The sequence below is a fragment of the Eptatretus burgeri genome, unplaced genomic scaffold (assembly GCF_056783735.1).
Source record: "Eptatretus burgeri isolate ZD-2024b unplaced genomic scaffold, Ebu_testis_v1 Ebu_testis_scaffold_3176, whole genome shotgun sequence".
Lineage (NCBI taxonomy): Eukaryota > Metazoa > Chordata > Myxini > Myxiniformes > Myxinidae > Eptatretus > Eptatretus burgeri.
The window spans coordinates 35001-51761 of record NW_028225124.1 but is presented as its reverse complement, the minus strand read 5'-3'; the positions used below and the strand labels follow the sequence as shown (position 1 = coordinate 51761).

Sequence of the window (16761 nt, the reverse complement as noted above, 5' to 3'; positions counted from 1 at the left end):
TCTTCTCAGCCGACTCCAGAACCCAACTCTTTGCCACACCGATGACTTCGCCACCCGACTCCATTCGCCCTGCGCTCGCCTTCTTATAGGCCGGCAGGAGCAGCTAATATGCAAATATTCGGATCAGGATGACCTCGGGGGCGGAGCCATGCTCGCCCATTGGTCGGAGGAAACTGGGGCGTGAACCTCCCCTGATCCTAGAATTTGCATATATCGATTTCACACAGACGCGCCTGGAGGCGAGGCCAAGCCGCCCCGCGCTTGCTCATTGGACGGAGGAAAAGTGGGCTTGTAGCATTCTTGATCCGAATTTCCCTCGGAAAGGCCACTATTTGCGCTCGCGGCTCGGTGCGTTCGGTACCAATCGCCGAACGGACCCGAGACAGCCCGACGCTCAGTGTTCTTAGGTGGTGCGGGAATGTCCATAGAAGGAGAGAGGTGAAGGTGGTGGAGGGTTTTCGGTGGTGGTTTGATGGTTATGGTGCCGTTTGGGCATGGCGGTGATGTGATGATGTGGGAGAGAGTTGTGAAGGTAAAGGTCGTGAGTAGGGTAAGAATACTGATTCTGGCTCACTTTTCCCCATGTAAATGAATGGGGGATTTTCAGCGATTCCCTTTTTTTTCCCTAAAAATAAACCCCCTTTTTATCCCAAGGTATATTTATTTGTCTCCCCTTTTAACTTGGAGGTTGAACCTCATTGAATTGAACACTTGGGGGTTGAACAGCTCACTCATTGAACCTATAAAGATTTGTTCATTCTCAAATTCCTTCAATAGTTTAATTTTCTTTGCACAATAATCCCCATCTAAAATATTGACAAACAAAACATTTGAATCTTTATATTTTTTCAGATACCCCTTTTGTGCCATTACGAAATGATAAACTTCTCTTAATGCTCTCATCTGGCCACCTCCTGAGCCACATATCATTTTGAGATTATAGTAAATTGTTTTTTCATTGTTCAATTGATAACCATCAAAGTTTTCAGTCCATTCAAGGATATTCATTTTTTTCTTTACATCCTCTAACTTACTAGTTTTTAAATTAATTCGCTTATTTGTTTTATTTACCTTTGTTTTAGTTATTTTTTCAATAAGACTTATTTGATATTTTTCACATTCATTATGTTTTCCATTTATATACCAAGACTGAGATTTTCTCCACTCTTTAGTTTGATTAATACTTGGTTTAACCATTTATATATTGTGAAAAAACCAAGGCGGTAGCCGTTAAAAGACGCTAACCCATCTTCCCATCGTTAAAACACAATCTATTCTATTTACTCTATCATACAATATCCATATGGAACACAATGTATTCCATTATCTAAAATAAATCTCTTATCATCAAAGGCTCCTAATGCCTTTTTATTTACTTCTTCACTATATATGTTATGTTTATAACTTCTTATTGTATTCATTTTCCTATATTCTTCTTTCTTATTCATCAAACAATTATAATAATTTCTAAAAGTTATTGATTTCTTTATTACATATTTCTTTATTCCCTTTAACCTCTTATCAATCTGTTCACCATACTTATAAGCATATGCCTTTGCTCTCAATCCAATAAACTCACTCATTACTTTTCCACCCAACTCATCCTTAAACTTACCAATAACCTTTTCATTCTTTTTGGAAAATAACTCACTCTTCTTGCTGAAATTACTTGTATCATATACTCCAATATTTTTCTTCATATCTTCATAAACATCATCAGTTTTTATATCTAGGATAAAACTATCAGTGTCCATATACAACAATGAAACATTTTCACCATACTCTTTCTTTAAGTCATTATACAAATAATCATACATCAATATCTTTGATAAATCAAGAACTGCTGTTCCAATATAAATTGGTTTATCCATTACAATACTTTCCTTTTTCATATGAATTGCAGAAAAGTTCTCTGAAAAAACCTCTTCTCTCTCAAAACTTGGTTTATTTATCAATCTCGAAGCTTCTTTCCAAGATGTTGCGAATCTAATGTTTTGCCTGTTTCTAACATTTTCCATAGTCTTTCCAAATACAGCATTATTCATTAATTTATAAAAGTCCCCTTCAAATTTTACTTTTGTATTTGCTCTCATATCTGTATTGAATTGAATATACTTTTTCACCCAAGGACTTTGTTTAAATTTTAAAACTCTATGAATTTTAGCCACTCTCAATCCTTCTCTCAAAAACTGTTTTAAGCTTCTCTGATGTAAAACATATCCCTCTTTATCATAGAATGTTGTTAATAACTTTTCTGTTGATTTGCCTTTAATATTAAAACTTTTATGATAATCACTGAACCATTCTTTCGTTGGGGTTTCTTTCTCACATGCAAAAGGAAGGTCTTTATGCTTATTATGAAGAACACTCGGTTACCTCAAATCAACTTCAAAATAATAACCTTCTTCTTCGTCATTCAATTCCTCTTGAGAAGAAATAACAATATTCATCAAAGCCTTTTCATAATCCTTTTCTTCCACCCACTCTAATTTACCATAAGGCAGAGATTGAGACATTGCCCATCCATACAAATTATTAGCATCAAAATACATCAAATAATTACTATCTTTTTCACTATCATAATTTGGGAGATATTTATTATTTGCTTCCGCATATCTTTTTGAACATACTTGTGATATTCCACCTCTCTTGGACTTCTCAATCATCAAAAGCATATCAACATCACTGATTAAATCTATATCTTGTTTTGTCATTTTCAACATTGCACTCCAAGCTAAACCATAAATCATGATATTCTCCAAGGTTCTTTATCTTAAATATTTTCCATATTTCTTGTGCGTGTTTATATTCCTTATCACCTATCTCTTCTTCATAAAGGTTATTATAGAAACTTTCTTTTGAAGGAAGTTGTGTTTCTTTAAATCTCATAAATGAATCCATATAATCATAAGGATAAATTCCCTTACTTGTAAGAATTTTCTCTTTACTTTGAATTTCATTCCTTGTTTGAATTTCCTCTCTCGTAAGAATTCCTTCTTAAATCAGAATTTCATCTTTAATCTGAATTTCCTCTTTAGTTCGAATTTTCTTTATAATTAGAATTTCATCTTCAGTTAGAATTTCTTCATTAATTAGAGTTTCCTCTTTACTTTGAATTCTCTCTTTAATCTGAATTTCCTCTTTAGTGAGAATTTCCTCTTTTGGAAAGAATGAATTAAGATTTGGAAAAGAGTCCGTGGAGCTTAGATTTGATGCGAGGTAGGCTAGTGGTGTTCCCATAAACATGTAAGAATCTAGAAACCTAATACGAGTTAAAGGTTTTGTGAATATCATTTTTGAAAATGAAATATACTTTTGACTTGTGTTTGTTATGGCAGAAATATTCCCTGGTGTTTTTGAAAGTTCATTTATAAATATATGTGTATCATAGTTGGCGCTGTTGTGAAGAAAGACTGGAATAAAAGAAGGTAATTTATAATTAAGATTACAACAGGAATGAGTGCGACCTCTATATTTACCAGTAAGATGACAATAGTCTCTAACTTTAGACTCCTTAATTTCCCCCTCACAAATATGACAGATATTGTTCATTCTAAATTCTAATTTTTCTTCTTTGGTTAATTTCATCGGTTCATTTGTTTCTTTCATTAATTTAGTGAGTCTTATACAATCCTTTTCTAATCGTTTTACAAACTCTTGTGAAGCATTTTTTCCACGATAATGTTCAAGTTTGTTATACTTTTCTCCAACAGATGATTTGATATAATAACAGAAACACAAGGAATATGTTTTTGATATTTATTTGTATATGGTTCTTTTGGATTAGGAGAAGCAGTATTTATCTTTTTAAGGATACATTCAAAATCAGCGTATATCACAAATGGGTGCATGATAGATTTATTATAATCTTCAAAAGAAATCTTTTCACCAGGTTTAGGCATTGTAATTACAGCTGATTTATGATTACTACAATATTTTGAATGTTGTTCTAATCGTTCTTTTGTATGAAATGAATTAAGACATCGCTTACAAGGATATATTTTGTTTGCTGTTCTGAATACCTGAGAAGAGATTAATCTTGATAAATTATTGATGTATGTGTAATGTGAATTCTTTCCAACACTAAAATATAAAAGGTCAATGTGTGTTTCTTCATTTTTATAGTTGTTTGAAATTTTTAATATTTGAACTTTGTTTGTATCCGTTAATCCATATACATTAATAGAAAGATTATTCTTTTTCTCAAATTTAGGAATATCTGTTAGTGGCATTGGGAATTTAAAATCTTTAATGTCTAAGGTATTCTCATATTTCATATATTGTTTTACTCTTTCTGAATTACATTTTGGTGGATGAAAGTGAGCAAGAACAGACCAGAGAAAACATTTATTATCATTGTTCTTAATATTAACAACTGCCTTCTTTAGTTTTATTTCTTTTGGTAATTCAACATAAGAAGAAGCTTTAAGAGGGTTTGATTTTAGAATGTGTATATCTAAAAAGATGATTTTTTTAATATTGAATCCACTTCCTACCACTGTATTATCAACATCCTCCTCTTGTCTTGATAGTTCTTCATAAACCCCACTATTCAAAAAATCTTGAAATGATGTTATAAAATGAAGACCTGTTCTCATATAAGGAGTATGTTCTTCATCTTGTCTTTTCATATTCATTTTCACTCCCATATAAAACTTTAAAGTTTTCATTTCTTTTAATGTCTTTTTAATAAATTTTTCAACATCAGGTTTCACTATTTCAATTGATTCAGCTATTGATGATGGACCGGGTTCTCCAAATTGAAAAATCCTTATTTTTATATGCCCTTTGAATGCCCCATCAGTGTTTTCAATATAATAGTCTCCCTTTACTTTAAACTCATTTTTCTTGTGTTTTTGTGATTGAAGATGTTTATTATAACTACTCTTCAAAACATCCTTTGAACAGATATCACAATGTTTTCTTTCCAACTCAAGAGGAGATATTTGATGAAATAGATTAAACGTGTGTTTGTTGGTTCGGAGGTGTTTTCTATAATGTTTATATTCGTGATTACAAACATCGCAGTACGTTGTATTCACCATATTTATAGAATAAAACTTTGCTTAAACTAAAATTTTCTTGATGAAAATTTTGTTTAATTTATAGGTGAATCTGTGCTTAAAAACATTTTATCCTCCAACTTTTTCACTTAATAAATACAATGTTTCAAGACACAAAAGACAAGTTTCAATCAATCTCTTCATCTGTTAAAGATACTGAGAAATATGTCAAGGATGTAAAATTGAACAAAGATAAATATAACAACTATTGGATAAAAACTATTATGGTAAATAATATGAGTTCTTCAATTTCCTTCAGTGGAAGGGCTTTTAGTATACCTGGTAGAACATCAATTAAAGTATCTCTAACAAAAGTTTCTCCTCTCCTTCTAGTAATATATTCAAAACTAGAAAAAGCAATGAAACAAGAAAAAGTATCAAAAAACAAAAACCTTATGGATGAAGCTTTAGAAAGAAAAGATAAGACCATCTGTAATATGCAAGGAGAAATTTGTATTTTTTTCAACAACCCTAAAGATGTAAATCCTGATGAAATAAAGGATGTTAATATATCAGGTGAAATGACATTTCGTTCAATAGTAGTTAACGATAATTTTAAAATTACCTTTAATATAAAAAATGTCGTTGAATCTGATAATGAAAAAAAGTATATCGATATCGATGGTAATATACAACTGAAAGTATAGATGAATTTCAGTTTAAGTAAAGTTTTACTTTATAAATATGCTAGACTTTCCTGATTCTCCATATGACAAATTTGAGAATTGTCCTGCGTGTGAAAGACGGGGATTAAACACAGAGTCAAAAGCCTATAAACAATGTATATTCTGTGATTATCTTCTAATTAATGATAATAAAAAATATAAAAAGGAAAATAATTCTTTTAGATTTACACCAAAAATGAATTACTTTACAAGATTGATTAGAGAAATGAATGTAAAGTATGAGGGTGATAACACACCTTTCCTTACAAGGGAAGAAACTGAATGTATAAGAGAAATGTTCAAAGGATTGTTGTTGTATATTATTCATGGATGTAATTTTCAGGGAAATATCAACACAAGATATTGTATAAATAAAATAATGGATTATCTTGAAATTAAACCTGAACTTAGGATAAAATATAGAGTTTCTAAAAAAGCCAATAATAAATTAAATAACCTGTTTTTCAAATATATAAATGAATGATTTTTTACCTATTTGGGAAAATAAGATAAAATTTAACAACCATAAAAATCTCCCAAATTCATTAAGATGTCTCATAGTTGGTTCAAGTGGATGTGGAAAAACCTGCTTACTTTTAAAAATGCTCCTCACTCCCAACTTTTTAGATTATGATAATTTAATAATTTTCACAAAGTTGAGTTTTCAACCAGAGTATCAACTACTCTCACAAGGTTTTAATGCTGGTCTTCAAAAAGAAGATATAATTGGTTTATTTAAAAGTCAAAAAAACCTAAATGATTATAACATTGAAGATATAATTCAACTATTTTGTGATACACAGAGATGTAAAAAGAAATCAAATCCTATAACTTGTATTCTTAGTGATAATACGGATGATATACCGTCTCCCCAAGATTTGGATAAATCAAAAAAGAACCTCGTTATCTTTGATGATTGTGTTAATGAGAGAAACCAAACGGTAATGGACAGCTACTACACAAGAGGGAGACATTCTTCTTGTAATTGTATTTATCTTAGTCAATCGTACTTTCAACTTCCTCGTCGTTCCATCAGAAACAATGCTAATACTTTTATTTTATTCAAGTTAAATTCAATAGATATCAATAATTTTTGGAGAGATAATTGTTCTACATTATGTAGTAAAAAGAAATTTGAGGATTACATGAAGCACACGACTGAAAAATATAAATATATTGTTGTGAAACAAGATGAGATATTAAGGGATATATTTTTTTGTTTTATAAACAATTACATATATAAATGACAACTATTATTATAAATCTTGTGGGTAAATCTGCTTCTGGAAAAAACTTTCATAAATCAAGGTTCTTGTGTAGTACAAATGAGAATATTGTAAATTTACTTAAAAAACACCCCGTGATACGCATTGTATCAACAACAACTAGAGCAATAAGACCTGGAGAAATAAAAGGTGAAGATTATCACTATATTTCAGTGGAGGAACATATGCGATTGAGGAATGAAGGACAAATATTTGAGGAGGTTTCTCTTGGTACAACAAAATATTCACATTGTAAGAGTGAGTTAAGGAAACTAAAATCTGGTGGTGTTGGGATATTAGAAACTAATCCAGAAGGAACCAGACAAATTATTAAATATCTGAGCGGAGTGAAGATTTTATCATTCGGTTTTGATGTTGATGAAGAAACTCAACGCAAACGTATGAAAAGCAGAGATGCAAGTATTAGTGAAGAAGAAATTACAACTCGCATTAATGTTGATAAAGAATTTGATGAAATATTTAAAGAAAAGGATTTATTTGAACACATCCACTTGAATGATGAAGAAAAGGAAAATTTCCCTGTTAATCTTTACAATTCATTAAATGATATTTTACAATAAATAAATGGATACAAAAGAAAGAGCAAGAAGATTTAAGGAACATCAAGAGTTGGTTTCAAAAGTTGTAAAACAACAGGAAGACATAAAGAAGAAACGCAGACAGAAACTAACGGGCGAAGAAGCATTTGAAAGAAAACAAGAGAAATTTTTTAAACCACTTTTAAAAACTTCCCAAGAAAAAATGAAAGATGTTTCCACAGTTCCCACAGTAGAATATACTCCCAGAAAGCTTCAAATGTTAAAATATTTCAGTCAAATGACGGAGGAAGAATTAGAGCATTTAGGAGAATTAGAATATGATGATGAAGGTTTATTTCAACAACTGGAAGAGATTAATCAACCGCCTGATTATATTGTGAATGCTATTCAAAACAATGAATATTCAGCGGATTCAAAAACCAAAGCAGGACTCATTCCAACAGAACAACCAGCAATATTTCATCTTGTTCAAGAAAAGGTATTGATATTTAATGATGAATTAAGGTTCTTAAGTTCTGCTCAACTCCCTGTTAAACTAACTCCGAGATTAATGTTTCTTCTCACAAAAGATGGAAGACAAGGTTCAACTGTGAGGGATGAATCAAAGTATATTGATAAACCATTGGATATGGAAAATAATGATGATAGAGTATATATTGATTTGCTGAACACTCTAAATTATAAGGTTATTCTTTCTGATAAAAGTAGGAAGAATGAGAAGGAGAAACACATTATTCAGGCTTTAAGTATCCTTGGTTCAGGTATTAGTTTTCTTCCAAATGACCCATCGCAATTAGTTAATAGACTGTTATTGTTGTTAGGCAGTAAGAAGGCTGGAAATAACAATTGTTTTAATGAAGCATCAGCCATTTTAGACCAGTTGATGAACATGAAAATAATTAATAAATCTCAATATAAAGACATTTTATCTCATATTAAATAAGATGAGAAGCACAATCCTGAGTTTTAATTTCACAACAAGCGACCACACATCTTCATTCCCATATCCACTACAACTTGACACAACAAAAGAATATGAGGCATCTTTATTGTCCATGGAAACTTATAATACCTTATTTAATATAACCGAGAAAAATGACAAGTTTAGTTATAATCCGCGAAGTGGATACAAAACGATAACAGTCTCACCCGGAGCATACGAGATTTCTCAAATATCTTCCGAAATTGCTCGTCTTATGAAAGAACAGGGTGATGAACCAAAAAATATTGTTATTAACATTCAAAAACATACTTCAAAATCAACGATTAAAGTTAAAAATAACTACAAGGTTGATTTCACAATTGATAATTCATTTAGAGAGTTATTGGGTTTCTCCTCAAAAAAGATTGAAACTAATGGGATGTTTTACAGTGATAATGTCATTCAAATATCCTCAGGAATAAATTCGGTGTTAATTCACTGTGATTTGATTGATGGTGCTTATAATGATGGAAAAAAAACAAATACAATATTTTCATTCAGCGCATACTCAACCCCAATTGGTTATAAATTCAATATGGAACCTAAAAATTTGGTTTATCTACCTGTGTCAGGAAAAACCATACACAGAGTAAATTTTAGGATAACCGACCAAGATAATCGTGTGATTTCTTTTAATGGAGAAGTTATATCCATCAGAATTCACCTCCGTGAAGTTTTCCAATAAATAAATACGATGGTTATTGTGAGGAAACACGAGTTGGGAAAATATAAAATAATTACAGGGGATGGGATGTTCCTTTCCCCGTACTACAAGGGTGAAGGTATGTATCTTGGTAGAGGATACTATAAACCTAAGAGACAAAGGGGTGTCGGACATCAATTTAGAGGAGATGGGATAATTGATACTCTCATGGGTATTGGTTCAACTATTCTTAAACATAAAGACCTAATTGGTTCAACTGCTTCTGCTGTGGGAAATGTAGCAGGTGCTGTAAAGAGTATAAAAGATGCTCAGAAGGAATCTCATAAATTACAAGCAATAAAAGAAATTAAGAAAGGTAAAACTCAGTTGTCCCCCCAAGAACGACAGAAAATAATTCAAATACTTGGATCAGGGTTTCAAAAGTTTTAACATCTTTTTTCCTAAATAAATACAAGTATGGAAGCAATTGATAGTATCTATGATTTGGATGATACTATTATTATCTCAAACTCCACTAAAAAAGAAGATTACTTCAAGGTAAATGCAATAACTGGAACAGACTGGAATACAAATGGTACAAAAAGTTTTGAAATAAATAATCAACAAACCTATTTGAATCTCTCCGAAAGTTTCTTGTTGTGTAAATTTAAATTCACTAAGGCTGGGAATAACACAAACGCTACACTTGTAAATGATTTCTTCTGGAAAATGTTTGATAGTGTGCGATTGTATATTGGAACACAAGAAGTTGAAGCGGTTGATTATGTCTCTGCTGTATCTGAAATGATGAAATTTACACTCTATGCATTCAGTGATAGAATGGGAAAGGGGTCTGTCGAAGGTTTTATTCCTGATATGTCAACGGGAACAAACACAGACCCTGGATATATTCAAAGGAAAGGAATGTATAATGATGATACAAAAGCAGAAAATAGTTTTACTGTGGCAGTTCCTCTTAAAGGTATATTTGGATTTTGTGATTATGATAAAGTTCTGTATGGTCTTAAAATTAGATTTCAACTACAAAGGAATGATAATGAAAATAGATTGCTTTTTGGTGTTGGTAGTGCTTTTGGTGAACAGAATAAATTTGTAATTGAGGAGATGAGTTGGTATATCAGTGAATATACTCCTAATCTTAAAACAGAAGAGATGTTGAATCGAAGACTTAACTCAAAGAAACCACTCAGTGTATCATACCTCAAAAGAAGATGTCAACACGTTAAACTCAATCAAACTACTTACACGTGGAATTTGGGTGTTCTGGAAGGAAAGCCACGATATCTGTGGATGATTTTTAAAAAGCCAGATGGTGATACTGCGACTGATAAGAATAATGCATTGAGTGATAATGCTAAGGTGAAACAACTTCGCGTTTCTCTAGATGGAACATTTTATCCACGAGATAGATTGGAAATTAATTGGGAAAAAAATGATTTTGCTGAAGCATACAAGTCTTACCAAAAGGTGTGTGAAAGTAATGGAAATAAAGAACCTATTTTAGATATGACAGCATTTAAAAGTTTGTATACAATCTATGCGTTTGGCCTGAGCGCTCAAAAGGAAACTATAAAGTCTAATCGAGTGGATACTTCCCTATACATTGAAAGAGGAGAGAGTGAAGAAGTTGATACATATTGTTTGCTTTTGGAAGAAACAGAATTGCAGATTAATACAGATAATGGTGTGATGATTAGTCTCACATAATTTTTTGTTAAATAAATGAGTGGCAAAGTACCAACTGGGGTATATGTTAATCAAATCAATCTTCATAAACTATCATCTTGTGTTCAAAATCAAAAGCCTTGTACGATTAACGTTAATACAATTCAGAGAAAAGGAGCAGTAAGAATTGATGTTTTGCTCACAAGAGAACAGGTTAAAATCTTGAATGACACTGGCTCACTTAAAATTAAAATGACAAAACCAATGTTGAAAAAATATTCAATAAGAGAGACGAGTGGAGGATTTCTCCCATTTCTAATTCCTTTATTTGCTGGTTTAAGTGCGGTTGGAGCATTGACGGGTGGTATTTCAACAGCGGTGAAAACTGCCAACGAAAGGAAGGCTCAACTCCAGGCTCAAAAAGAATTGGAAAGACATAACAAAGAGTTGGAGAAACAAATTAGTGGAAGTGGTGTAATTGTAGATTTTTCTGAAAAACTTGAAGGTCTGCCTGATAAAGCGAGATTGTTAGTTGGAGATATGCTTTCTTCTATAGCACAAGCAGGTGTAAAATTAACAAAAAGAGGTAATGGATTATATCTTTCTAATAAATAAATGAGCATTGATGAGTGGTTGAAAGAATTTGGAAAGAATACAACATCAAATTTACAACTTGCCAAATATTGTAAGAAATTAAAAATTCATAATGTGGTTATTTGTATGAGAGATGAATTAACAAATGTGCCGAAACATACAAAGAATATTATTATGAACTTAGAAGATAATGATGGGAACGGTACTCATTGGGTTTGTATTTTTAAAAGTCAAGACAAATATTATTTTGATAGTTTTGGTCTTCCACCACCTGTTGAAGTCATAAAATTCTTACAGAATGGTGTTTATCAAACATTTCAAGTCCAAGAATTAATATAAATTCCAAGTGTTGTGGTCAATTATGTCTATATGTGTTATTTCAACTCAACAAAAATAAAAAATTTTATGATATTATTTTTAATCTAATATAAATGACTTATGTTGGTAAAGATGGTTCTATCTTTGGTGTATCTCAAGAACTGGATATTGATTTATCAAATTATTATACAAAGGCACAGGCTGAACGACATAAATATAATATAAACAAAAATATTTACATGAAAAATGCTTATAAATTAAAAAATTATCCAAGCCCGACTGACGCGAATGACTTGGTGAGATTAAGTGATTTATCACAATATATATACTTAAATAAAACGGCTGTGTATTCCAAAGATACAGAAGTGTTGATATTATCTCCAGGTCATACAGAATTCACAGTTCGAATTAAAATAAATTTTTATAAAGAAGGGCGTATCGTTTGTATGAGAATAGAACAATGGGGGTATGATATGAATGATTTAGGGTATAATTGGTCATTTAAAATTAACCTCGAAGACCTGGAACAATTAAATCAGTCTCGTAAGGAAGAATATTATGCACTTGGTATCGAGAATGAGTTTTGTGGAGCCACGATTAGTAAACAACAAATAAAAGAATTTAATAAGGGTAAATATAATAATGGTTTTGCCCTTGTTTATCTCATGAAAACAGAAAAAACAGGATTATATATAATAAGTAAGGAAATACAAAATGATTTAACTATGGGAAGATGGGGAGGTGTTTCGTGCCATAATATTATTCTAACATATATTTCTAATACATAAATGACAGCAAGAAGGCTTCAAGAAAATTATCATTTCTGTGTCCAAGCATACCTTCAAGAAAAGGGTATTCGTTATTTTAATAAATATGTTCGACAACATAAGAATGAGGTATTTTCAATAAAAGATTGGCATTATGCTGATGTTGATAAACCGACAACTTTAGATTTAATTAGAATGTTAAATAATGAAAAAATTATAAGGTTAAGAAAAGGTAAGGCTCTTTTAGAAATTCAAAAGAAATTTTATTGGTTTCCTGTTGTAAAAAATATTATTTTGGATACAGGAATAACAAGAAATCCTGATGAATATATGTATAATATTCTATGGGGTGTAAACGATTCAAGGATAGTAAGGGATGAGGAAGGAGTTGAAGAAGAGAGGGAAGAGGAGGAAAAGGAGAAGGAGGAGAGGGAGAAGAAAGAGAAGGAGGAAAAGGAGAAGAGAGAGAAGGAGGAAAGAGAGAATAGAGAGAGGGAGGAAAGAGAGAAGAGAGAGGGAGAAGAAAGAGAAGGAGGAGAGGCAGAAGAAAGAGAAGGAGGAAAAGGAGAAGAGAGAGAAGGAGGAGAGGGAGAAGAAAGAGAAGGAGGAGAGAGAGAAGGAGAGGGAGAAGGAGAGTGAGGAAAGAGCGAGACAAAATAAATATCAAAATATGGAAACCAGTGAGATTAAAAAAAGATTGGTGGTATTACAGAAAATAACTCAACCCCCCGAGGAGGAAAACAAAGAATTGACAAGTCTATTTGCAATACTTTCGACAGGACTATTAGCATCGACAAGATATGGATTTTAATTAAAGTTTTTCATTTTTTTCTTAAATAAATGGAGGAGAGAGTGAAGGCATTTCTAAGGATTCTTTATGTTTTAAAAATTAAGATTCAAATGTGCATGTTGGAAACTAAAAAGGTTTTTGCACTCTGCAGGAATTTTTCTCATAAATAAATGAGTTATTGTCTCAAATGTAAAAAGAAAACTAATACTAAAAATATTTCATATATTAAAAGTAAAAATAACAGGGTTATACAAAAAGGTATATGTTCGGTGTGTGGTTCAAAAAAAAAAATCAATTTATCTCCAAACACAAACTCGGAGGAGATATACAAAAGTTTTTATCAGGAAGTAAATTTACAACTACTGGAATACCAGGGGAATTACATCTTCCAGGGTATTCTTTCTGTGGTCCAGGCACAAACTTGGATAAAAGATTAGATGAGGCAGACAATCCTAAATCCTGGAGTAAACCAATCAATAGAGTTGATGAAGTGTGCATGAGACACGATATTGATTATGGGAATACCACAACGTTGGAAGAAAAGCATGAAGCCGATAGAGAAATGTTGTATAATTTGTCTCTGATGCAAAATCCAACCTTGAGAGAAAAAGTTGATAGGTTCATCGTGAAGAAGATGATTAGTGCTAAATTGAAACTTGGACTTGGAAATTCAAAAAACTTATAGGCTCTAATGATGCCATTAAGACTGAAGAGCAATTAGCTGATGAATTACATAAACCAATATTCACAAAGTTTCAGAGAAGGAAAGTTTATTCCAAGGAAGTTGATTATATCTGGTCTGCTGATTTGATTGAACTCAATAATGATAAGGGGTACAAGTATGCTTTAACCGTTATTGATTTGAGGAGTAGATATGCGTGGGTTGTCCCTTTAAAAAACAAAACAGGTAATACTCTTATGTTAGCTTTTCAACAGATATTCAATAAAAGTAAGAGAAAACCTAAAAAATTGTGGACTGATGAGGGTAGAGAGTTTTATAACAAGACATTTATGAATTTTCTAAAAAATAACAGTATTACATTATACAGTACCTTTAATGAAGGGAAGGCAGTTGTTGTTGAACGTTTTAATCGTACCTTAAAAGAGAGACTATATAAAAAATTCACACAACTCGGTTCACAACAATGGTCATCTTTTATTCAGGATATTGTGGATAAGTATAATGACATGATTCACACGTCAACAAATATGAAACCATCAGAAACATTTACAAAATTAAAATATGAAAAAGAGATTAATGTCAGAAAACCTAAGTTCAAAGTTGCTGATATCGTAAGAATATATAGGTGGAAATCTCATTTTGAAAAGGGTTTTACTGAACGATGGACGAAAGAACTTTTTAAAATTGTTGATGTAATAGATACAGTTCCTTGGACTTATAAAATATATGATTTGGAAGGGAAAGAGATTTTAGGTTCATTTTATTCACAGGAATTACAAAAGACAAAACTAAGCAGATAATACACCTTTGTGGACACTCGAGGGCCAAGTCCGAGGTGTACAAGTATATAATGTGTGTCAAGGGGTGGACGTTCTTAGATCTGTGAACCCCAAACACAGAATCCTCAACTGAATAGTCAAGGCTTAACTTTTGTTTGTGTGTGTGTGTGTGTGTGTGCAATGGGAGCAATAGGTTGGCGCTTCACTCCCTCCTACTATACACCGTTGTGGACACTCGAGGGCCAAGTCCGAGGTGTATAACAGTATATAATGTGTGTCAAGGGGTGGACGTTCTTAGATCTGTGAACCCCAAACACAGAATCCTCAACTGAATAGTCAAGGCTTAACTTTTGTTTGTTGATGTGTATGTGTGTGTGTGTCCCAACCCTCACATTCAAAATCTCAACCCCAACCCTCACATTCAAAATCTCAACCCCAACTCAATCCTCACCCAACACAGTCTTTTTCAAAATGAGATTTCCACCTATATATATATATATATATATATATATATATATATATATATATATATATATATATATATATATATATATATATATATATATATATATATATATATATATATATTTTACGTTTTTTTTTTTCTCTTCTTCCAATTCTGTCTTTTCAGGCTTTCAGGTTTGATGACATAGAAAGAGGGAGTAAGAACTTTCTTGATAGGTTTAAATCCCAAAGAGTGGTAGCATTACAAGTCTTCAAAATAACCCCAACTTTCCAAGTCTCCAAGGTAGTTATTTAAACCATCAAGGCAGAACTCATTTACTGATTTTTTCAAAATTTGTGAGTCTCCAAGGTAGTTCCCATATTTAGAACCATCTTGGCAGAACCCTTTTCCTGAGTCTCCAAGGTAGTTATTTAAACCATCAAGGCAGAACTCATTTACTGATTTTTTCAAAATTTGTGAGTCTCCAAGGTAAAACTTGTATTCTGGCTCATCAACGTATAACTTGTTCAGTGGGTATTGTCTTGATAACTCACAATGAGTACTATTGCTGTAAAACTATTTTTCAGGATTTTGCTGGTCTCCAAGGTATAACTCTTTGGTTGGGTCATCAAGGACGAACTCGTTCTGTGGGTCTTGGTCGCTCATAAGGTCTTCAACCAAGCCAACAATTTCGCCCCAAGTTGTAGCAAAAGCAGTATTTTCATTTCGTATTTCAGACACAATTTCCTGTGAGAGAAAATAATAATGTATTAATTCAGTTATTTAATTATTAAATGAGTATGCTTCAATCAAAGTTTGAAAATAGGAAAATAAAAATCTTACCTCAACAGATAAGAGGTTTGAATCCAGTTCATCAACTTGAAGGTTTAGTTCCATACAAGACAGAGAGTTCCAAGGAACACCAAAGTCATCCCACTCAAGGTCTTGGTCGCTCATAAGGTCTTCAACCAAGCCAACAATTTCGCCCCAAGTTGTAGCAAAAGCAGTATTTTCATTTCGTATTTCAGACACAATTTCCTGTGAGAGAAAATAATAATGTATTAATTAAGTTATTTAATTATTAAATGAGTATGCTTCAATCAAAGTTTGAAAATAGGAAAATAAAAATCTTACCTCAACAGATAAGAGGTTTAAATCCAGTTCATCAACTTGAAGGTTTAGTTCCATACAAGACAGAGAGTTCCAAGGAACACCAAAGTTATCCCACTCAAGGTCTTGGTCGCTCATAAGGTCTTCAACCAAGCCAACAATTTCGCCCCAAGTTGTAGCAAAAGCAGTATTTTCATTTCGTATTTCAGATACAATTTCCTGTGAGAGAAAATAATAATGTATTAATTAAGTTATTTAATTATTAAATGAGTATGCTTCAATCAAAGTTTGAAAATAGGAAAATAAAAATCTTACCTCAACAGATAAGAGGTTTGAATCCAGTTCATCAACTTGAAGGTTTAGTTCCATACAAGACAGAGAGTTCCAGGCAAGCACACAGCACACCATTGCC

The 16761-nt window shown here is 32.0% G+C and overlaps 2 protein-coding genes across 4 annotated transcripts in view; one reads left to right on the top strand and one right to left on the bottom strand.

Moving 5' to 3' along the window:
- LOC147006433 (serine/threonine-protein kinase par-1-like) overlaps positions 1 to 16761 on the top strand; it is a 112376-nt gene that overhangs the window by 82248 nt on the left and 13367 nt on the right. The gene's annotated exons all lie outside the window — the stretch shown is intronic.
- LOC147006434 (uncharacterized) overlaps positions 15412 to 16761 on the bottom strand; it is a 2548-nt gene continuing 1198 nt past the window's right edge. The window contains exons 1-3 of the mRNA XM_085868813.1: positions 16374 to 16761; positions 16083 to 16277; positions 15412 to 15986 (exon numbers count right to left, since the gene is read on the bottom strand). The exon at positions 16374 to 16761 is cut by the window's right edge and continues 1198 nt beyond it. Coding sequence (XP_085724939.1) covers positions 15816 to 15986; positions 16083 to 16277; positions 16374 to 16487 — 480 coding nt within the window. The 5' untranslated portion in view covers positions 16488 to 16761 and the 3' untranslated portion in view covers positions 15412 to 15815. The remainder of the gene's footprint in view (positions 15987 to 16082; positions 16278 to 16373) is intronic.